Source organism: Lissotriton helveticus, chromosome 3_1, assembly GCF_964261635.1.
Source record: "Lissotriton helveticus chromosome 3_1, aLisHel1.1, whole genome shotgun sequence".
In the NCBI taxonomy this organism is placed as follows: Eukaryota; Metazoa; Chordata; class Amphibia; order Caudata; family Salamandridae; genus Lissotriton; species Lissotriton helveticus.
Genome location: NC_136061.1, coordinates 404,123,268 through 404,147,985, shown reverse-complemented (window position 1 = coordinate 404,147,985; position 24,718 = coordinate 404,123,268). Strand labels below are relative to the sequence as shown.

The window sequence follows — 24,718 nt, the reverse complement described above, 5'->3', positions numbered from 1 at the left end:
GCATAGCCAAAAGGTCTCGCTTTTGGGACCTTATAAGTGTTCAGTTATCCAGCATAATATCCTTGGTGCAACAACATCAACTGTTGCATGGCTAAACACTCATAAGGTTCCAAAAGCGAGACCTATTGGTTATGCCAATGCTTGTTCTCTATCCTAGCCCGCCATAGATATCTACAACCTACTGGGACTAGTGAGTAGTACCATGTTGCCTCACACTCAAGTGCAAGAGGCAAGTGCAGCCATATTCTGGGACATCCGTCCTATGTCTCACGTGCTCTCATCTCCCAAGTGTGCCACTGGCGCTAGTAAAAGGAAGGGAAGTCAACCCACCCCCTCCACCACCCTGGCTGCTGTTTGAGTTATAAAGTGCAACAATAATCCGTGTTCAGAGGGCCCCTCGGGCCTCTGCACCCCAGTGTCACTGCACCTGCTATACCGCTGGAGGCCACGCCCCGCCAACGTACCATGCCTTTGCCCTTTGTATCGAGAGCATCAAGCCTTTGCCCTTCACCTCAGTCTAAATCCACTGCACCAAGTGTGCTCCCCAAACCATTTAGGGCATCCACCCAGAGCACCAAGCAAGTGCACCCCAGCCGCCTCTCTGGTGCCACAGCCGGTGCCCCCATCAGAGAACACATCTGCACCCCACACACTGTAATGCATCAATCCAGTCCCCTAAATAAACGGGTCCTTAGCATTAACTTCAGGCCCTCTACAAAACAGTGCAACACACATCTGCCCCACCTCCTTCACTGCTGCATTGAAACCAAGCCTGTGCCCAAACCTCACAATCAGTGTACAAAGCAGAGGTGTGCGTAGATAGTGGAAAAAGTTATAGCCTACCACCCCCACTCACCGGTGTGGCGCGCCCACAGGAAAGAGACAGTTGCGGGCTTGATAGCTTTCCTCTACTGGAGGTGGGGGGCACCGCTCACTTGACACAAGAAATCATCTCCATCACCAACCGTGCTTAGCCTAATCTCCACCCATCAGCCCCCCTCCAACACCTTTCTTCTCCCCCCTCACTCCTGCCCACACACACCCAGCCTCCCTGCCGTTTGCACCGCCTCCGGCCATCACTAATTCCAGCATGCAGCTGTCTAGACCAGAGGGCACAAGTTTACACTGAAGGTGCCCTGCTGTCTGCCCAAATTCCCCGCTATTCAGAAGCTAGCGCTCTCTCTGTCTGTAGCACCTAAGTGTGCGTGTGTGCGCGCAAGCGCGTTCGAGTGACTGTGTATGTCTGTGCACTGTGTCGGGCGTGCGAGACTGTGTGTGGGCGAGCACACGGGTGGGTGTCTGTGGTGGTGCACTCTTAACAATGCAACTTGTGCGCAGTGCATCTGCGTGCACAGAGTGCGCTGGACTGTTGTGGGTTAGCACCAGGGCACAAGTTATAAAACAAGACATGACATTGGCACTGCCAACCACAATAGGCATTTAACAGAGGTGGGGAGGCCAAGAATTCACGTGGCGATCTGAGCAAGGGTTCTGGCTTGGCTCTAAGGGCCCAAGAGCGAGTCGAGTCTATGAAAATAATAATATGTGTCTGCATGCGAAACAGTTGGAACTTTACTGGGGTCAGCGGTCATGACAGACACCTCAGGGGTCTAATGAAATGTTCGTCAGTATTGTGCGAATTGTTGAAATTATTATATTTATGAGCCACTTTTATAGACCACAGTTTGAATTCTGGAAGAGTTACAAAGCCTTCAAACTTCATGGGTCGATAAACAATGAAGTACCCCGAAAGTTGGCAATTTTTTCAGCGATGAGGCACAGTGTAAATTGTGGACTTAAGAGTTTTATAAAAAAATAAGCTTACTTTACTAAGAGACTAGTCAGTTTGACACCTACTACAATGTAGTGTCTTTGATCGACCACAACGCTCTGCCATCAAATGCCTGAACTGTAATCAGTATACGTTGCTGTGCATCTCTACCGCCGAGTTCAATTTTAGTAAAAAATGGTGTTCATTGACAAAATACTATGTTAAGTACGCACCTACTGGGGCTGGAGCCGTCTCAATGAATCACGAGGCACCTCGAGTCGCATTATCTTTGTACTATGTTGGATTATGGGACCCTTATTTTCCAATGTGCAAACACCAGCCTACACAGTTGCTTGTGGGGAGTGTGTGTTTAGTTGCAGAAAAAAACAGGCATTACTTAAAGTACTTTGACAGTGCAAATTTGAGCATGTACACATACACACACACACAGAAGACACACCACGCGTGCACACAAACACACCGCAGACAGGCGCTGCATACACAGACACCGCAGATAGGCACTGCACACATACTGCAAACAGGCACAGCATAGAGACACACACACCACAGACAGACACAGCACACACATACAAATTATAGGTCTTTTACCGTCGTCCTGCCGAGGGCGCTTGGGGTTTGATGGCATGCGACTGTGTGTGTAGGAGAGCTGGGAATAGCCTACTGAATCTCAATTAGTGGCTAATTTTCTCACCAAATCAAAGGTAGGTAGGTAGGTATGTGTGTGTGTGTGATGTGTGTAGGTATGTGTGGGTGTGCACTGTAGGACTTAAAAAATATAAATCTATTGTTGATTATCAGTGTTTGATAGGAAAAAACACACGTAATTGTTATAGCACCGCAAACGCAAACTTAAAACTCTCTTGCAGCACAGCCCAAGTTTATTGCGTGTTCCAGTTGCCTCCCATCCGTGGGCCTTTGCCCTAGAAACAAAAACAAAACATAACTGCAAGATTAGAAAATCGAGTCACTTCCTCGCTGTCTTAACCTTCAAATGTAAACTCTGAGCTCTGTCTGTAACATTGGCAGAGGTGGCTGCGGGTTAGGTGGTCGAACGCAGTTAGAAGCCCGTGTTTGTAGGAGCCCCACTGGGCCTTCGCTCTCGCTTCCTAGAGGTGTAAATATTGGCTAAAAGCATCGGTCTCCGGCGGTAATATATGCATAGATAGATAAGACAAATGGCTACACTCGGGCAGAGCAGAGGGGCGGTGCAAGTGAGAAATATGGAACAGATGAAGCGGCTGCGTGCCAGCGATGCCTCAAAGAGCTCCAGCCAGACTTCTGTGCAGCAGAATTCAAGGGGCAAGGAATGGCGGCAATAGACAGCAGATCAAGGGGGAATAATGCGAAGCATTAGTCCTCGTCTCACTAAGTTGCTGTAAATCTTATTAATTTGCTTGCGTTGTAGAAATTAACGTAACATTCTGCCGGGAAACATCCTTTACAACGCAACTTTTACCACGCAGTGCCTTTACGATGCAACTTTTGCAACGCAAACCATTACAACGCATTGCGCTGGGGGGCGCTCTAGGAGAGGGAATAGGTTTAATTTACTATCCAACACCTTCCCTACTATCCACGGGGACTGGAGTTGGAATAGTAAATTAAACTATACACTATCCAGCGCCCCAAAGCACTATGCGTTGTAAAGGGATGCGTTGTAAAAACAGCGTCGTAAAGGCATGCGTGGTAAAAGCATGCGTTGTAATGTCATACATCCCATTCTGCCTAATAGACACACACACGCCTCGCGTGGCGGGGAGGAGGAGGAGGGCGGGAGCGATTCACTCGCGGGAGCGATAATTGCGACCAGATGGGCCACTCGCTCCCGCGAGTGGATCTCCTGATGTGCACGCGTTGCCATTGAAGGCAATGGAACGCGTGCACGTGCTTGGCTGCAAAGCCTATGCGCTCGGAAAAGGTTGTTTTCCTTTGCAGCGCATGCGCGCTGCGAAGGCTTTACCTAAAAGGGCACATTGAGTGAAGGAGCCTGGAGCCACCTCTGGAAGCACACACCACTTCTGATTGACTAGATGACGCCTAATGAGTTTGTCCCCCTTGACATTTGAGGTACCTGCCAATTAACTGACAATTAAGGAGATCCCATGGGGATCAAGTCACTGTCACAGTCAAGGAGCCTCCAAACATAGGCACATGGCAGGCCTGTTTTCTGTTAGACCCTGGAATGACCTGCTCCTGGTGGAAGGAAGAAAGGCCTTGAGGGCCGGGTGGATGGTGCATAGTTCCAGAAAGTTGATATACTGATACTGCCTGTATGAAGACCAGAGGCCTTTGATGAGCCCTTCTCTAGGTGACCTCGTCCTCAGGTCCTCGTGCCAGCTCCCCTTGCGTCAGTTCTCCTGTCCAGCTTGCCAGCAGTCCACTGCCTTCTGCAGATTATCTACCTGCTGTCCTCTGTTTTGCACTTTCTGCTCGATTTTCTGCCCTCCATTTTGCCTTGACTGCTCGTTTTTCTGCCCTCTGTGTTGCCCTCTTCTGCTCTGTTTTGCCTCCTCTGCTCTTTTTTCTGTCCTCTGTTTTGCCTTTTCTGCTTGTTTCATTTCTCTGCCCTCTGTTTTGCCTTTTCTGCTCATTTTTCTGTCCTCTGTTTTGCTTTCCTTGCTTGTTTTCTGCCCTCTGTTTTAGCCCCTTCTGTTTGCTCATTTTTCTGCCCTTTGCTTTCCCTTCTCTGCTTGTTTCTTCCCTCTTCCCACCATCTCATCAAGATCTGTCACAGGGGGAGCAGGCACGACGGAGACCTCGAAACCACAGCGCCTAGATACCCCCAGAGGTGACAGTGCAACACTCTACAAATGTTGATTGATTAACCTTCTTAGTTTAGCGATAAAACATCTGTCACTGTCATGACTTTTGGGAGGTGTAGGCAGAACGGTCTGCTGCACAACAGATTGTCATCCGTCATCCCCTGCGAAGGCCCCAAACTGGGTCTTCTGATTTACAGATGTTCTCTCAGAGGCATTGCCAAAGTTGGGCCTATTGAAAGTGAAGATTCCACTGCAGAGCCGGCATGTGTCAATGGGCATGAGGCATCAGAAATATGCAAGAGGCCAGGAGCTCAAGAAGCTTCAGAACCATCCAAGCTACAACCAAGCATGAACCCAAAATACCATAATCATAGCCTTACTGCCCCTGACTCGTTTCAGAGGGGGAAAGGCCTTCAAAGTCGCTATGTCCAGGTTGGCAACTATAAAGGTACCCTCTGCTCAGGCTGAGGATGAGATTTCAACTTGTTGATGGACCACAAGTTGGACAGTAATGAATCAGTTGTACTCAAGTGGCCCTAGGTGGACTGGGGGGATCCCGCCTTCTGCAGATAGTCGTTGAGGTATGGGAATACATGAATTATCGACATTCAAAGATGAACTACGACCACCAAAATTACCTTTGTAACACTCCCGGGGGCTGAAGTAAGGTCGAAGGGTATGACAGTGAACTGGAAGTGCTCAAACCACATAAAAACTGAAAGAAACTGTGGGACTGCAAGATCAGTGCATGAAAGTAAACATCCTGAAAGTTTAAAGACACATTATAGTGTCTGTAATACAATGCTATTAAGACCTGAATCAACGTCAGCATCTTTCTCCCAATGTTTGTCTGAAAAAGGCTTGCCACAATCCATTCCCCTTATTTTACTTCTAATTCTGTATGGGCAACACTAATGTCTAATAGCCAATTCCTTATTTGCAGTCAGAAACAGTTTGAGTTTGGTTTCCTTAGGAAACCAGTTCCGGTTCTTCAGAATTGTACATTGTACACACAATGTAAGCTTTGCATGAGGTAGTACAGTGCCAAGGGCTTAGTGTAGGGCAATGGCCATTTAAGGCATTGGTTTATTTAGCCTATTCTACAAAATAATATACTATTGTAACAAGGCTCTTTGAAAGGAAATTAAGATTTCATTTTACATTTTGTAATATATAAGTATTTTACAGCGTAAATGGTTGCTTTTTAATTCGACAATAATCTTTTATTTACAAGTAGAAGTATTACAACTCCAGGACTAGCATTTTGTGGAAGTACTTTATTATTGAAGTAGCTATGGAGAGACAAATGTATTTCGAGATTCATGTAGTAGAGAAGTGTCTGAGTCTAATCTGTATTTATCCTCCGTGATGAGGTTTAGAGGATCTGGGAACAGCATTCCGAAATGGCCAAGATAATCCAGATAAGACTCCAGTAAGGATGGATACCACCAATCGTACAAAACATCTGTCCTGCTCCTCACCACAACCGTGTCACATTGTTTAGCCACTATGATTTTGTTCAGTCTGCTGACCACAAGATTTGTCATCACTTTGATGGTTTTGGTGCCTCATCTGATATACAAGTCAGTGCTTTATTTGTGGTAGAATAAGTGCCAGGGCTCTCGTCAGGAGGCCACTGCAGCTTGCAAAACACGTTGCCCCTGCCATGCTGCAATGATAGTAACAACACAATTACTAACCATCACACTCCTACAAGTTTAATCATTCGGACTACTTCAGGCCCCCAAAGCTATACGAATGGCCTGGGCCGCAGGTAACAGTAATTTTTAAAGCATACTGCATTAATAATTAGATGTTGTTGTGGTATTCTTTAAATTAGCCAGACAGCACCACCTTCTGGCAGGCTGTCACAAGCGCCAGTGCTGGCAATTAAGTGTGGGTCACCAGAAAACACCAGCTCAAATTAATGCACTGATCCAAGTAAAGCTCCACATGATGCTTGTGCCTTTCTGGTTGGTAGCAGTGGGTCAAAGCTGGCCAATCGTAGATCAACTTGTCCTCTGATTTTAAATTATTTTTCCTTAATCTACATGAAAACTATGACACCAGGTCCACCCACCAACCCAAATACAGATTTTCAGAACTGCAAAAAGGGATGCATTACCTGAACGTTCCTCTCCCTTATTATAAGAATACAATTAAAAGCACTGTTACAGGGACTGATCCATGGGGGCTCCTACGCCTCACATCCATTTCAATGAATGAAATAAGCTAAGGAACCTAAATGACACTTGTTTACCTTCTGCTTTATATCATGTGCTACTTGCAAGAAGAATCGAAAGAGGAAGCTGACAGTGAGGGTCCTCTTGTACTCCACCATTCCTCCAGGTGCAGAGCCGGGCAGGGAGACTTCCTCCAATACGCTCCTGCAAGCTTCATTCAGCATCTCCTCATTCCAGTGTCTAGAAAAAATATTTAAAGATATGTCAGCATTGGTTTATTCCTTGCTGACTCTGAAGTAAGCATTCAGCTGTGGTCAAAGGTGTCAGATACATAGAGCTTAAGAGGAAAATCCAGTGGCTCTGTTCATTTGCATTGTAGTGGAATCTATGTAAAAAAAATAAAGGTGAACAAGTATATGCCGCAAACATTCCCTGCGATGAAAGTGACTTTTCGATTCTTTTTTTAAATGTATTTATTCCTGATATTCCAACACTTTTTTTTTAATAAATACATTTAATACTTTAAATCCACTTACCCTATTTTAGTTTGGATAAGAGAAAAAAAGGGCTTTTGCATCAAAAGATCAGTAGGAGCGATCACAGGTACCTTTGAGTGCTCATAAACAAACAACCAAACGTACAGCACTAAAACGTCCCAAAAGGCGCAATACAGCAGTCCTTTTAACAATATGTTTCTAGAGTCATAGTGTGTCCATACAACACTTTGAATGGAAAGGTTTCTGCAAGCATAGTACATGATCGAGTCTTTTTTTACTTTCCATTCTCAAACTAGGCTGTTTTTTCTACCTTGCTCATTATTCAGAGGTTTTTGTGATGTTTTGTCATTGGCCACTTACTGGGTGTAAGGCAGCATTGTGCAGCATTGAGAATTCTGAAATCAGGCACTAGAGATGTCTTTGTCCACGGCTTGACTGAATCCTTATATTCTGCTTGGAGTTTGGGGTGTACTATATTTAAGAACAATAAAAATTGCCATTTACGGACTATAATACATGACATTATGGCGCAACTTTAGCCGATAGCCATCGCAAGGTTTATTTATCAGCACAGATTTGAACTATACATGTTTTACCCTAACGATGCATTTTAAGATGTATTTAATAGTTAACATATAATATGACACAAATTGTATTTTGCGTGTCCATATTTCTGTACGCTGATTTAATGATGATCTTGTGTTAAATCAGGGGTTTACCAGCGAAATATACTTGTATTGCAGTTATGCTTTCCCTATTTTTCTTTTGTGAAGGTTAGAGGTTTGGCTTTTTCTTGGAAAATGACACAAGGTTTCAGGAGTTCTGTTCTACTCTGAATGAAAGGCAAAGTCCGGCATCCCATGACTTTGCTGTAGTAAACCAAGGTAAGTAAGCCCTGCCTGCATGCACGCAAAGTTATAAACCACTACTGATATTGCCAAAGCTCTGTCAGAGTTCTTAGACTTTATTGTGCATGTGGGAAAGCAGAAGTTCTAAAACATTATGGAGGCTGAGACATGGCAAAAACAGTTTAAGCACTCCTGTGACTACCCACTCCCATAGGGTGAATTTTAGACCTTGCAGTCACAGGTTTTACGTTTTGGTGTATACAACACATTAAATTAATTTTCTTTTTAACTGAGTTCAATTTTTTTATTCAAAGAACTGTACTAGGATGTTTGGTAGAATATCAGACATTACAACGCAGATCTTTACCGAGAATGCATTTACCAAGCAGGCTTCACAACACATGCAGGGCTTTACAACACATGCCTTTACCCTGTATTGGGTGTTGTAAAGTCTTTAGATTTGGAATGGACAAATCAGTGATGTCATTTGAGATGTCATCAGTGATGTCATCAGTGATTTCACTGACCATGTCATGAATGATGTAATATGTGACATCATCAGCAGTGGATTGCGGGCGCGTGAGTTATAGTTAGTACAACTAAAAATAACAGGGGAATTTCAATGGTTTTTTTTTATACTGATTTACTATTTTTTTTAACTATTTATTTTTAGATATTGTATTTTTAAAATCTCATTACATTGTGTGCCCCCCCTTCCTTTTACTTTTTTTGGTCCTTGGACATCATCCCCTAGAGCCTGATCCGCAATTCTAACTTTATTCATTTTCTTTTTATAGGAAGGGGGTTCCTATGGAAGAAAATACAAGTTACTTGTAAGTGTACTTAGAACTACTTTTCAGGGTCAGTGCTGGGCTACAAGATGCAGTGATAGAGCGCGCGAGGCCACCCGACCAATAGTTTTCGCCGTTTCCGGCTTCAGGGCCCATATACTTTTCAAATCACCATATACATCGATCAGGTGACTTCACGAGCTCTACCAGGTTGATGTGTGTGTGTTCCCTGCTACTAAATTTCGGTGCACCCGACTTACCATCCACCGATGCGGGTGCCTAATGACCACAATGAATCAGGGAGCTAGCTGTAAAGGAAAGGCAGCAAAATACAAACCCAACCAATAACATTCAAATACTGTTTAAATGACCACGGACAACTGGAAGTTTTAAAATGTTTATCTAAAGTTCAATATTTTCTTGCATGAGGTACAGTAAAATAAGGCAATCAATAACCAAGATAACGTAAATCACATAGGCAGAAAGAAATAATGACAGAGTAATCATCAAGGTACAAAATAATGTAACGAGAAAATACTATGTAAGTCAGTATTATCTAGACAGGGATAGACTAAGTGTGTGTGACTATAGAAGAACTTATAATGAATAACACGCTTCACTTAAGGTGAAGGGGCCTTTGAACAACCTAGGCAACGAAGTTCTAGACCATATCAGAAAATGACACACTGCTATGCAAAATATGATTTCTAACAAATGAGAAGACATAGGAATAACTTTGCAAAATTATAAATGACTGTTCAATAGTTGCGGAAAGGCATGGAAATATAACATATGCAATGTTGAACTTTATTTAAGCAAAAGTTAGAAATTCAGAAGGTGCAAGAATTTCAAGAGGTTCAGAGTAATATTTACCTAGAAAAGGTGTGGAAACCAAACCCTGGCCACGGGTCAGTTAAGGACAGGAAACCCTCAAGGAAGGATACCCTCAAAGGACAGCAGGTGCAGAATGGACACCCAGGACAGGACAGGATACCCTCGGAAAAAGGAATCAGGACAGGACCCTCAGGACAGGACAGCAAACCCTCAGGACAGGACCCTCTTCAGGACAGGACCCTCTTCAGGACAGGACCCTCTTCAGGATAGGACCGGAACCCACAGTTCGGAAGCAACGCCTGCGCTCCACCCGCTCTGCAGCTATCGATCAAGACCCCGATTGGGTCAGCGAACTCCCAGCTAAGTGCTTTGCCAGCACTTTAAGGTTCAGTAAAACCTTAGTCTATGGTCAAATTCGGACAGAGTGCTCCGCAGCGCTCTGTATCTTCAGTCACCTATTGAGTGCGTTGGGTCAGTGACAGGTCAGCTAAACCAGACAAGTCGGACGGTTCACTAGGTGAACCCAGGGTAGATATACAGTTTGGGGACAGTGTACCACCCTCCAATGTTGCAAAGTGTCAGAATCCCTCAATTTCGATTGGTCCTAAGGTAGGGTTTGGGTAACACACCAATCACAATACGCGAATTGAAGCCTTCATTAACATATTTGGGTACCGCCTAGCAGATTTGGGGTTCCCATGAGCTAACAGTAGCGCAATATAACAATGTATCACATAAGGAGCCACATTCGCTGTTCTCGCAGGGCAGAGGTGACTTTCTCAGGAGCATCTCGCCCATCACTGCCAGCTGGCTATGTTCCATCAGCCAAGGTCCCTCGTGCTGCCGAATGTCGCACAGGCGCAGAAGGGACCTCCAATATGGCTCTCCTCTCACTCAGACCCCCATTTCCCGCGGTACATGAAAAGTAAGCGAAAACAAATTAATACATAATAATGTCATTATGAAAACACATCACAGGGTTTGTACTTTTAACTCATCATCAAGAAATAAACTTAATTGCATTAAATGTTAGCTACATTGACACGGACACAAGAGCAGTGGCACGAGCAGTACCACATGATAAGCACAGCTATGAATTACGCATGCGCATAACTTTCCCTCCACTTCTGCAGACGCGTCAGGACACGTGAGTGTGGCTGACGCATGCGCAGTAACTAAAATACAAGCGACGGCCATTTTTAAAAGGACACGGATTAATTCATTAGAAATACACATAGGCAAGCTTCGGGAACTTTACTTAAGCTAAATATAAACGTTAGTAAAACATACACGGGTTACCTTATTACACATAAATGAGGTTCTTGATTTCGGCAAGCCGCAAAATATGCAAAGCTTTGCTTCATCAATCCCCTCTTTGATGATATCTACTATCATCACAAATTATACTGGAACCAGATGCCAACTTTCTTTCACACTTTATAAAGTTCTATTTCTTCCAGCAACCGCTCTAACTTTTCTCTTTCAGTTTTAGCAGGGTGAGAAGTTTTCACCTTTTTGTATATCTGATCATTCACTTCCTCTAATTCAATCTCATCCACACTTCGTTTCACTCCTCTTGCATTAACCTCGTGCTTTTTGGTGCGCTTGCGGTATTTACAGCATAAGAAAATGGAAAGTATAATAAGACCTATAATACCAATTGGCATCAGAATTTTGAATAATAAGCTTTTACCTATGCTAGCAAGCCAATGACCTACATTTGAGAGACCATCTACCAGTCTCTTCCAGGCACTATCAACCTCGAGTGGTTTGAGTTCCTTTGCCAAATTAGTAATGTTTTTCACATATCTTTTGATCTGTACACTTTTATCCGGAATATAAGTGCAACAATGTTGCGCCTTCAACATCCGGCAGACTCCGCCCTCTTTCGCTAATAAGGTGTCAAGAGCAAGTCGATTTTGTAAAACCATTGATCTGATCGCAACCATTTCGGTATTGACCAGCAGAAATCCATGAGCTGTTTCAGTAGACAGCACATCTACTATAGTAGACAATTTGCAAATTCGGTGAGTGTTCAGAACCACTCCCACTCCAGGTATCAGTGCACTGAAAATACTACCCATAATTTCACCTATACTTTCTCTTTTACTACGCACTAAGCCATTAGTATCTTCATTGCTTCCAGCTTTTCCATTCACATGGTATATTTTTGGGAAAACAATGCCAAAGTAGCAGCTCCCATACCAGTGATCCGGCAATTTGAAATAAGCCTTGTCCCCACAAATATAATAAATTCCAGGAAACACAGGCTCTGACCCATTTTTGAAACCCCAACCTCCAATTACCTTGTAATTATGTTCGCATTCACTGGAACCAATGAAAACATTATTATAATAGCTAGTCTTCTCGCGGTGAAGACATAGCTTGCCTTTCTTTTCAAAATCCAGCAACAGAGCAGGACCCGCTCCACCAGATGAGGTGCCTTCCATGTTTTCTGCCCACTTTGGCTTTTTCTGACTTTCGTCATTAGCCTTCTTCTGAATTTTAATTCTCCTTTTCTCTGCCATGTTCAGGAACATCTTTTCCTGCTCACGCAAAGAACAAGTCAAGTTATCTCTGTGTGCGTCTGCTATGTCAATGTTCCCTATAGTCAGAAAGTAGTCTCCCATATATCTTATGGTGTCAGTTTTGGTATGTACAGGATTCAAGTTCCCACGTATAGGAAGTTCAGAAAAGATCACGTCATTGTTAGAGTAATAATACTGTAACGGTCCCCTTTTGTAAAATAAACTAGCTAAAATGCTACAGGAAATTCCATATGTTAATGGCAGATGATGGTATGTCACGCCTTCAGCCACCGAAGTAGGTAGCTTCATGCAGACATAGCAATCTTCAATTTCCATAGTTTCTACATAGTGTATTAACAAGTTTGCGAAAACATTCAAATGTGTCCTGTTTTTCATTCCATGGTAATGTAGTCCTTTCTCATCTGATGCTTCTAAGTCTCGTTTAGTTTGTCTCAATGCTCTCTCATGTCTTTCTACACTCTGTGTTGTCAGTTCCTCATTGTCAGTATTTACAACTTCAGTAGGGACAATGTTAGTATCTTTACTTACAGCAAAGGGAATGAAAATTGTTAATCCTATCCAGATAACTATCAGTACTACTACACTACATATACACACCTTGCAACACGTCTTAAAACGGCTGCAACTAGGACTACCATTCACTGTTGAATCAGACATTTTAGCTCAGTAGGAGTGTTCTCACCCCTCTTTTTTACTTTTTACACAACTAGCTTACTTTGTGCAAATTCACGGTGGCTCGTCTTCCTCTTCAGCTGAGTACTCTGGGACAGGTTCTCCGTCGCTTACGTCAGTTATATCAAGATCTTCAAGTTCTTCCAAAACCAGTGTCCATTCAGGAGACTTGTACTTTTTGTTTTGTCTTTTTATTCGCTCACTCCTTCTTTTGGAAGAGTCTTCTTCTTGTTCTGCTATTCGAGCACTTCTTCTTGCTTCTGCACGTTTTTCTTCCACTGTCTTTATCCTTAGTCTCAGTCTTTTTACAAACCTAGGCTCAAGGTTGTTTCTTTTCTTTAGTCTCTTAGTCGGTACTTTGACTTCACTTTCTTTTCTTATTCTCTTGTTCTCTTTATCTTGTGGTAATTCTTCTCCACTTTCTTCTTCTACTTCCCTTATCTGACTAGTTCCAGGGCTAGCATCAAATTTTTCTGCCTGGTTGCTAATCTGGCCTTGTTCAGGAATATTTTGTTTTTGGCTTTCAATTGTCTCTGTTTCTATTTCTGTTTCTGTTTCCTGAACCCGTTTTTCTAACCCTATCTGATCCTGTTCAAGCACTTCGATCTCTTGATTTTCTTCTGCTCGAACTATTACTCTATGTCTAGTCTGTCCCTTATCCACATCAGGAGTTAGCGGAGGAGTATCAAACACTTGCTCTGTATCCTGCACTTGTTCAGTATCGGGTACTTGTTCAGTATCGGGTATTTGTTCAGTCTTATTCACTTGATCTGTATCAATCACGTGCTCTGTCCCTGTCTGACCTTCTCCTTCCTCAGTTTTGATTTGAATCTCAAGTGGCTGAGGATCTTCGCCTGTGCCTTGCTTTTCCTGACTAGTCCACTCTCTACCTTCACTAAGTCGTTCTCTTGTTCTGATAGGATCTTCGGTCAGATCAATCATCCGTATCCATTCTTCTGGCCATATGCTTGGCAGCTCGTCTTCAGCTACTCCTGGCTCAGTTTCCTGGACCTCTTCAGCAGGCTGGTTTCTTGGCAGTTCGCAGTCAACTACTCCTGGGCCAACGTCTGCTGTTCCTGCAACCTGACTGGTGCTGGGCTGCTCGTTGTCAGTTGCTACTGGTCTGGCTCCTTCAGGGTCCTCTGCTGGTTGCCCTGGTTCTTCAAATCCTTTGTCTGGCAATACCTTCTGAGTGTGTCCGGCGTGGATCCACTGGGGAACACCTGCGACTTTCACTGCAGTGGTTGTCACCAGAATTACTTGGCGTTTCTTTCCCCACCTTGGTGCCAGACAGCTTGATCGAGTGTGCTTCTTTATTTTGACCCAGTCTCCTGGAACCAAGTTGTGGAGAGGAGTCGTTGGATTGAGGATACCGTCGTCTCCAATCTGGCGAGAGATAGAACGCACTTGGTCACCCAATCTTCTGCAGTATTCAAGCACCAAATCATCAGTAATACTCAACAGTTTGCTTCCTGGCACCCATGCTTGTCTCATCACTCTTCCCATAATGATTTCATGGGGACTTAGGCCTGTCTTGCGGTCTGGAACACTTCTTAGTCCCATTAGGACCAGGGGCAGGGCCTTCACCCAGGTCATGCCAGTAGCATCTGTCAGTTTTGCTAGTCTGTTTTTGATAGTTCCATTTACTTGTTCCACTATTCCAGAAGCCTCTGGGTGGTATGCACAATGGAGTTTCTGCCTTATTCCAAAGGCCTTACAAAGTTCAGCCAGTATGTCATTCTGGAAATGTCCACCCTTATCTGATTCAATAATGCATGGTATTCCGAACCTAGGTATCAGTTCTTTTAGTAAACACTTCGCTACTGTCAGTGCATCACTTTGAGGAGTGGGGTAAGCTTCTACCCATTTTGAAAATACGCAAACAATGACAAGGACATATCGTTTCCCTTCACAACGGGGCATGGTGATGAAATCAACCTGTATCTTTATAAAGGGACCCCCTGACCTCCCAATCTTGCTAAGTTCAACCATTGTCCTCTTGCCTGGGTTCATCTGTTGACATGACAGGCACCTCTGGCAGAGGGACTCTGCTACCTTCCTGAACTTTTTATTGTACCAAGTCTGTTGAAATACCAGAATCATGGCATCCCTACCAATGTGTGATCCTTCATGTATTAATCTTGCCATTGTGCCAAGCAAGTGTCGGGGTAACACAGGCATACCAGTTGGACCTATGATGACACCATCCACACGTCTCGGTCTACATCCATCCTCCTTCCATTTCTCTCTTTCTTGCCAAGGAGCCGACTCCTGCCACTCTCTCACCTCATCCCATGTAGGCACTTCCTCAAACACCTGAAGCTGGCAGCTGGTTCCTGGCCCCCCTCGTTTTGGATTTACAATATACCGATCTTTGGCACACCATTGAGCCACTCGATCAGCATAATCGTTTCCCAGAGATACTCTGTCCATGCTCCTTTGATGAGCAGTACATTTTACCACTGCCAGTTCTTTGGGTAACTGGATGGCCTCTAAAAGGTCATGAACAACTTTTGCATTCCGAATGGGAGTACCTGAGGAAGTCATGAATTCCCTTTGTAGCCATAATTGGCCAAAGTCATGCACAACGCCATAACAGTACTGACTGTCAGTATACACTGTTATGCGTAAATCCTTCCCAATTTTGCAAGCCATTATCATGGCTATCAATTCGGCTACTTGTGCAGACTTGATGTTATATAGGTAACCTGCTTGTTCAATTTTTGTGAAAGACACTACTGCATAAGCAGCACTCAAGCCTCCTAATTCATGTCTTAGACAGGAACCATCCACAAATAGTTCTTTATCATGCTCAGGCAATGGTACTTCTTTTATGTCAGGGCGTGGCTTGGTACTGAACTCTGTCAGATCAATACAATCATGTTCATCATCATCCCCACCTTCCATGTCCAAGGGGTCGGGGAGTAAGGTGGCAGGGTTCAGAATACCGCACCTAACAATGCTCACATTTGCTGCACCCACAAGAATCCTCTCGTATTTAGTCAGCCGACTAGGGGTGAGATACTGTGTTTTAGTTCTGGTCAATAGGATTACCACTCCATGTGAAACATACACGGTCACAGGATGTCCCATGACAATGGACTCACTCTGCTCCAAACTTGCACAGGTAGCAGCTACTGCTTTCAGACAGCCTGGTAACCCAGCGGCTACTGGGTCCAGTGTGGCAGAGAAATAGGCCACAGGCCTCCTGGTCGTGCCATGTTCTTGAGTCAGGACTGACAATGCGCAATTATCGCGAGTGTCACAGAATAGGGCAAACTCTTTGGAATAATCTGGCATTCCCAACGCAGGGGCTGTACACAGACAGTTTTTCAATCTTGTGAAAGCCATTAGACTTTCATCGTCCCACTGTACAACATCTGGCATTCCTCTCGTGGTCATTTTTATCAAGGGCTTGGCTAAGGCTGCAAATCCCAGAATCCACTGCCTGCAGTACCCTAATACACCCAGGAACATTCTGACTTCTTTTTGAGTACGGGGCAACTGCATTTTTTGAATTATTCTCACTCTTTCTGAAGTGACTTTTCTGACACCCTTTTCTATCTGGTGTCCTAGATATTTCACTGATTTTGCACAGAACTGTAGTTTGTCAGGGGCCACTTTATGCCCTTTCTCACACAGGTGATTTAGGAGGGCAATGGTGTCAACTACACAGTCCCTGTGACTTTTAGACGCCAATAGAAGGTCGTCTATGTACTGCACTAATACAGAGTTCCCAGGTAAGATCAAAGTCTCTAGACATTTTTTCAAGATCTGATTAAAGATAGAGGGACTCTCTGTATACCCTTGAGGGACCCTGTTCCAACAATACACGTGACCCTCGAAAGCAAATGAGAAAAGAAATTTGCTGTCGGGGTGCAGGGGTATCGAAAAGAATGCATGACACAAATCAATCACAGTGAACCACTCAGCATCCCAAGGAATCTGGTACAGAATTACTGCAGGGTTCGGGACAATAGGGCAGCAAGGAACTACAATTTTGTTAACCTTTCTCAGGTCCTGCACTACCCTATACTTGCCACTAGGCTTTTTGATGCCCATAATCGGTGAGTTGCATGGGCTGCTCATCACTTCCTGTATGATGTTTCCTTCCAATAATTTCTGTATTTCCAGAGTGACACCTGCTTTCACTTCAGCATTCATTCGGTAGGGCCTAGTGTTAGGATATACTGCATTGTCCTTGATGGCTATTTGTATGGGGTCCACATCTTTCATCAACCCCACATCCTTTCCAGTGAAATCCCACACCTCTGGTTTTACGGCTTCCTGGAGTTCTTGGGGCAAGTCCTGCAGGGTCAATCTTTTAATTTCTGAGTCAGGTCTAAGCAACAATAATTTATAAATGCCGTCTTCATCTGGGGTCTGTATTTCAACACCTTTTGGTGTGCAAAAGATGGTACAGTTCATTTTGCACAGCAAATCACGTCCCAGTAAATTTACTGGACTGGTGTCACAGACGACAAATCTATGCATCTGTTTAAAATTTCCAATTGAAATCTCCATTGGTTCGGTAACAGGAGTACTAATCAATTGATTAGATACACCTACTACTTGGATATTTTCTCCCGAGAGGGGTAGGTTTGGAACGTCCACTGTTCTTACAGTAGAACGGGTAGCGCCAGTGTCCAACAGGAAGGTGACATCATTTCCGTCAACCTTTCCTTCAATATATGGTCCAGACTGGTCTACCGGCAAGGAAGCGCCAAGTACGCACTCCTCGTCCTCCCCTCTCAGGCCCCGTCAGTCCTGATCATTACAAAGGAAGGTATCATTCAGCAGATACTGCGAAGTTGCTGTATTTCTGTTCTCCCCGCTTTCCCAAACCTCTATCTCTTCATTTTCTGCCTGTCTTCCCCTGTATACCTGTTTGGGTGCTCGAGGCACCTGAACTGTTTTTACCTGGGGTTGAGTCTTTCTTGGTCTTTCTTTCTGCGTCTGTGGAATTAAATCAGGAGTTTTCTCATTAACATCGACTAATTGGGGACACTCGTTTCGCCAGTGCCCAATTTCGCCGCACTGATGGCAGGGAAATTTTTTCATAGCCTCTTCCCTGCTAAATTTGGGCCGGGGCTTTCCTCCACCCCCTCCCCCAGGACTTTTGTTCTCAGCATTTTTAACCATGTTACTCAATTGTTTTTCCTGTTGTTCTGCGAGCTTCACCTGAGCCCACATAACCTTCTCCTTAAGGGCCTTTTTCTTTTCTGCCATCTCGTCCTCGCAGTACTTAGCGTACCGCAGGACCTCATCCATTTTCTTAGTATGCCAACAGATTTTATTGTCTTTTATCCACTGACAAATTTCAGGTCTTAAACCATTTACAAACCTGTAAATAAAGTGCGTCATATCCTTCAGGTCGATGTTGTCAATACCACTGTATGTTTTAAATACCTGCAATAACCTCTCATAGAAAGAGTGCACTGTCTCGTCCCTTTCCTGTGTTGTTCTATCTATTTTTGTCCAATCAGTTTCCTTAGCGGGCACCTTTTCTTTCAAGTGCTGAATTACCTGCTCATATTTTCGCATGACATCCTTTGATGGCTCCCCAGTTTCCTTGTTTCTGGGATACTCCTCACTGGGCCAGTCTATGGCTATTTTACACTGGGTCCATAAATCTACTAGAACCACAATGTCGAAAAACCCATCCAGGTCTTTCCACAGACATTTCTGTACCTTCACGAACCTCTCCACCTGCCTGTACCAGTCAACTGGTTTCTCTCGTAATTTTGGAAAATCGTTCGTGAAGGACACAATATCCTGCCTAGACCAGGGGACATGCACATATTTCCCCCCTGGAACTTCGCGCATGGGGCATAACTGCTCAGGTTTTTCTACCTCTCTTAAAGCAAACTCGGGAGTCACTTGTCGGGAGCGAACCTCTTCCCTCTTTTTCGCCCACCTGCTTCTCCATTTTTCCACATCTCCCCATTTCTGCAGTACCCCCATTAATTCTTTAATCTGCAACTTCTTCCCTGCCACATTCAGGTGTTCTATATCTTTGTCTGAGAAGTCTGCTCTGTACGGTTTCTGTAAGGGCTTGGATTTTGAGATATCTACCCCCATACTAACTGCTGTTTCGGTCAGTTTTTCATGGAGCACTCTGGTGTTCCTTGTAAAGCTTTTACATATGAACGACAATTCTTCCTCAGAGTAGGTATTCAATCGATCCAACCCCACATTTCCTGCCATTAATTCTTCTATTTCAACCCTCAGCTTGTAGAGGTCTAAAGGCTTTGTTTGCGGAGTCTGCTTTTCTAATTCACGACTCCAACTCTCAATTTCATCCGGAGTTACCAGAGAGACATTCCTAGTACCTGTTGCTGTCTCTAATTTAATTTCTTTTGTATTAAAAGGGTTATACCTCTGCTGTATTCCCTTTCCAGTCTGTTTGTTTGGCAATTCCAAGAATGCAACTTCAGACTCGCACTCACTGGACTGATCATCTATGATGATTGGTTCCTGTCTCGGGGTTGCTATGACTGGGTTCATGACTGGAGTAATCGGATTTCCCTGACCATTTCCGTATAACGGGACCACCGGTCCAATAGTTACTGGAATAGTCAATGCCTCAGGACTGGTATTTATCTGAGAAATTTTCTGAATTATTTCTGTTCTTTGTCTAGCTAGAGCCTCTTGCTCCTTTTCCACTAGTACCCTTCTTAGAGTTGTGTCATGTAATATCTGTGGGGTCAATGGAGGAGTAAAACTCGGGGCAGTAGGATGCGTTTCACTTGGTCCTCCCCCATAATTTGGTTTCGGGAATAAAGTTCCAGTATTAAAGGACCTGCGCTCTTCCCTATATGGAGGTTGAACAAAAGGCAGTCCTGAATTCGAGGGTTTCTCTTCGCTTTCATACAAGGGTCTGGGAAAAAAGGTTTTCGTACGTGAATATTTTTCTTCCTGACTTGCGGGCACTTTGGGATATATATCCCTTGTTTCCGTCGGTTCGGGTTTTTCAGGATAGGGCAATACTTGACCACCCCCTCCCAGTCCCAGGGACCTGTCTTCTTCCTTTAGGAAGTGCCGTCGGGGAACATCTCCTACACTGGAAGGTCGGGTTCCCTCATTGTAAGGTGGCGGACTTCTGGTACAGATGTCATCTATTAGTTCATCATCTGAATCCCCCAGGGCCCCCCAATGCTTACATTTTTCAGTACTTTTCTCACCCGCTCCAATGTTATGACATGCCGGCATCATGGGAAACAGACCCTCAACAATCATGCTCTGCCTCCACTGTTTCATCCTTTTATCCCTGGATTCCTGTTTCTGCCTGGGGTACCACTTGGTCAAACCCTTGTCCATTCGGGGTCTTTCTCTTTCAAAAGCCTCAATCTCCCATTCCTCTAATGCCTCATACTGCGTTAGTCTTGGTCTGGGATGCAGTTCATTCATTCGGGTTCTTAAATTAAATAAAATCCTACCATTGAAAGTACCATCTAACGGAAAAGCCAATACTCCGTCATCTTTTGTATACTTCACCCAATTCTCCAGCCACACACAGGTATTGTACCCTCGGTCAAACATCATGAATGAGGCGGGAGTATTGGGTGCTGGGACAAGAACACCTTCCCTAGATTTAATCGGTTTGTCCGTTTTAAAATAATTTTTCACCTTACTTACAAGGGACATTTTTCTCTTGGTTCCGTACATAATATCGTATCTGTTAGCCTTCCACTGATCCCTTTCAAACCCTAGATGCCTTGGATCAGGTCGCGTCTCTGTAGTCCGCGAGTGCCACATACGACTTCTGCGCTAACTTTGTTTACAAACTACCTCCAATCAGAATACGCTTCAGAAAATTCGTGCAACCAATGGGTGCGCGACACAAAATAAGCTCCGCCAATGGGTGCACGGCCCCTTCGTGAGACAGTTCCCACGCTCTGGCGCTCACCCCTCCTTTACAATTTTCAGCTCCGCTACCCGCCCGCTGCTTCTACCAATCCCAGCGCGGCACAGAGTGACGTCAGAGGCGCTTCGCGACTGACTCCCTCCCTTCACAAGGTAACGGAAACTTTCTTTCTTTTAAAGTGCTCAGTGCTTGGTTATTTTACAACAAATACACATTCGCCACAGTGCTCAAGTGCCTAGACAGAGTAAGAATTCTTTTACTGCAAGTAAACTACTTCCATTTACTTTTCACTCGCTGCGGGCAGATCTCTTCCGCCTACCCTTCACTCTAGCATCGGTGAACCTGTTATTCCCCTAAACTCATCCACTTCTTTCCGGGATATATTCCGAGTTTTAAGGTTTCTCAGCGGACCCCTCTGCTTTCACGCTAGCTCCGAGGACCCTGCTACTCTTCCGATGTGACCCTTACTAGGTTACGCCACTATGGGAATTTTGCCAATGAACCCCGTTACTGTCATTTATTCACACATGTATTCAGAAAACCCTAGTTAGTGCTTCCCGGTTATCCTAACCTGCACCTAACTTTCCTCGAACCTGTGACCTCAGGACAATGGATTCTATTCACCACTTGCCCTTTCAATTCCCCGGGGAGTTCGGACAACAAGAAACAAGACGGTTGACAATTGCATGGATTAGTACATATAACAATATAAGAACAAGAATAATAACAATACAGTAATTCATGAATTTCAGCAGCGTATTCACAAGAGAGTGATCAGTTCCCTCAGAACAGCCGCTCTTATAGCAGCATTAATATAATAGCAGCTTCCGACTTAACTAGTCCAACTAATCCCTGCCTTACTCTCAACTAGTCCCTAACCATCCTCTAGCTACCAGAAAACTGATAGAGCGCGCGAGGCCACCCGACCAATAGTTTTCGCCGTTTCCGGCTTCAGGGCCCATATACTTTTCAAATCACCATATACATCGATCAGGTGACTTCACGAGCTCTACCAGGTTGATGTGTGTGTGTTCCCTGCTACTAAATTTCGGTGCACCCGACTTACCATCCACCGATGCGGGTGCCTAATGACCACAATGAATCAGGGAGCTAGCTGTAAAGGAAAGGCAGCAAAATACAAACCCAACCAATAACATTCAAATACTGTTTAAATGACCACGGACAACTGGAAGTTTTAAAATGTTTATCTAAAGTTCAATATTTTCTTGCATGAGGTACAGTAAAATAAGGCAATCAATAACCAAGATAACGTAAATCACATAGGCAGAAAGAAATAATGACAGAGTAATCATCAAGGTACAAAATAATGTAACGAGAAAATACTATGTAAGTCAGTATTATCTAGACAGGGATAGACTAAGTGTGTGTGACTATAGAAGAACTTATAATGAATAACACGCTTCACTTAAGGTGAAGGGGCCTTTGAACAACCTAGGCAACGAAGTTCTAGACCATATCAGAAAATGACACACTGCTATGCAAAATATGATTTCTAACAAATGAGAAGACATAGGAATAACTTTGCAAAATTATAAATGACTGTTCAATAGTTGCGGAAAGGCATGGAAATATAACATATGCAATGTTGAACTTTATTTAAGCAAAAGTTAGAAATTCAGAAGGTGCAAGAATTTCAAGAGGTTCAGAGTAATATTTACCTAGAAAAGGTGTGGAAACCAAACCCTGGCCACGGGTCAGTTAAGGACAGGAAACCCTCAAGGAAGGATACCCTCAAAGGACAGCAGGTGCAGAATGGACACCCAGGACAGGACAGGATACCCTCGGAAAAAGGAATCAGGACAGGACCCTCAGGACAGGACAGCAAACCCTCAGGACAGGACCCTCTTCAGGACAGGACCCTCTTCAGGATAGGACCGGAACCCACAGTTCGGAAGCAACGCCTGCGCTCCACCCGCTCTGCAGCTATCGATCAAGACCCCGATTGGGTCAGCGAACTCCCAGCTAAGTGCTTTGCCAGCACTTTAAGGTTCAGTAAAACCTTAGTCTATGGTCAAATTCGGACAGAGTGCTCCGCAGCGCTCTGTATCTTCAGTCACCTATTGAGTGCGTTGGGTCAGTGACAGGTCAGCTAAACCAGACAAGTCGGACGGTTCACTAGGTGAACCCAGGGTAGATATACAGTTTGGGGACAGTGTACCACCCTCCAATGTTGCAAAGTGTCAGAATCCCTCAATTTCGATTGGTCCTAAGGTAGGGTTTGGGTAACACACCAATCACAATACGCGAATTGAAGCCTTCATTAACATATTTGGGTACCGCCTAGCAGATTTGGGGTTCCCATGAGCTAACAGTAGCGCAATATAACAATGTATCACATAAGGAGCCACATTCGCTGTTCTCGCAGGGCAGAGGTGACTTTCTCAGGAGCATCTCGCCCATCACTGCCAGCTGGCTATGTTCCATCAGCCAAGGTCCCTCGTGCTGCCGAATGTCGCACAGGCGCAGAAGGGACCTCCAATATGGCTCTCCTCTCACTCAGACCCCCATTTCCCGCGATACATGAAAAGTAAGCGAAAACAAATTAATACATAATAATGTCATTATGAAAACACATCACAGGGTTTGTACTTTTAACTCATCATCAAGAAATAAACTTAATTGCATTAAATGTTAGCTACATTGACACGGACACAAGAGCAGTGGCACGAGCAGTACCACATGATAAGCACAGCTATGAATTACGCATGCGCATAACTTTCCCTCCACTTCTGCAGACGCGTCAGGACACGTGAGTGTGGCTGACGCATGCGCAGTAACTAAAATACAAGCGACGGCCATTTTTAAAAGGACACGGATTAATTCATTAGAAATACACATAGGCAAGCTTCGGGAACTTTACTTAAGCTAAATATAAACGTTAGTAAAACATACACGGGTTACCTTATTACACATAAATGAGGTTCTTGATTTCGGCAAGCCGCAAAATATGCAAAGCTTTGCTTCATCAATAGCACTGGTTTCTCTCCTGATAACGGGTGAGTAAATGGTAATTCGTTGTTCAGATGTTTTTAGGTGAATATTTTAAAGTTTCAAAACTCCACACTTAGAAGAATTTGCAAGTGAAACCAGTCAATGTTAGCCTTTGAAAGGAAATTCACTTAGCAGGTAAATAGTGTTATCGTTACCTTTTCTTACTCAATGGTGCATCCTGCATTCAGCACTGCTGCATCTTCTCTAAACAGTTGAAAGAATGCACATTACCAAAGACGCGTGAAAGCTCACATTTTTTTTTTTTAATATCGCTAGAATGCGCGGATCATACGCACACCACGCGATTTTACCCCAAAAAAAAATTAGGGGCACTGGAGGTCCTTGTAGGACCCCCTGAGCAGACCTAGAGGATCAGGGTGTGTCTACCCTCCCCCTTTTCACGTTTGAAACAAACATTTCACACGCTTCTTCAGCTTCCTTGTACCGAGGCAAAAAATGGCTGCCAACAGTTCTAGTTTCGAATGTTGACAACCACTTGACAGCCAATTAGCCTTCAACGCGTGATCGGAAAGGTGCGCTTATGGTACGAAGATAATAAGCGGAGTATCCGTATTCAATTCTTTTATGGAAAGGTAGACGCGTGGCCCCCCTCCCGTGGCATATTACGGGCACCGGGATCCCCACCCCCTGGGGCATGACTGATTATATATTATTATTTTATGGACGAGGGCTGCATAGCCCCCCCCTGAAGCCACTTCAAGGCCCCAGAGACCCCATTCACCGGGGACAACCTTTTCTTTATTTTTTTAGCCCGTCACCGTTGGGAACCGTAAGAGGGTCTTCAATTCCCCCACTGTCCCGAAGGCTCCCCGCCTCCTGCGGGAGCCGGTGTTCTATCGACATCCGAACTCAGTGTCGGGTTGGTAACGCGGGCACTCGGGCAATGCCCG

General features: G+C 44.4%; 1 protein-coding gene across 2 annotated transcripts in view; it reads right to left on the bottom strand.

Annotated features, from left to right (window-relative positions):
• LOC144822536 (aldehyde oxidase-like) overlaps positions 1-24,718 on the bottom strand; it is a 578,143-nt gene that overhangs the window by 324,521 nt on the left and 228,904 nt on the right. For both annotated transcript variants that reach the window (XM_078680182.1, XM_078680181.1), the window contains exon 15: positions 6,815-6,977. In XM_078680182.1, the coding sequence (XP_078536308.1) occupies positions 6,815-6,977 (163 nt within the window). The remainder of the gene's footprint in view (positions 1-6,814; positions 6,978-24,718) is intronic.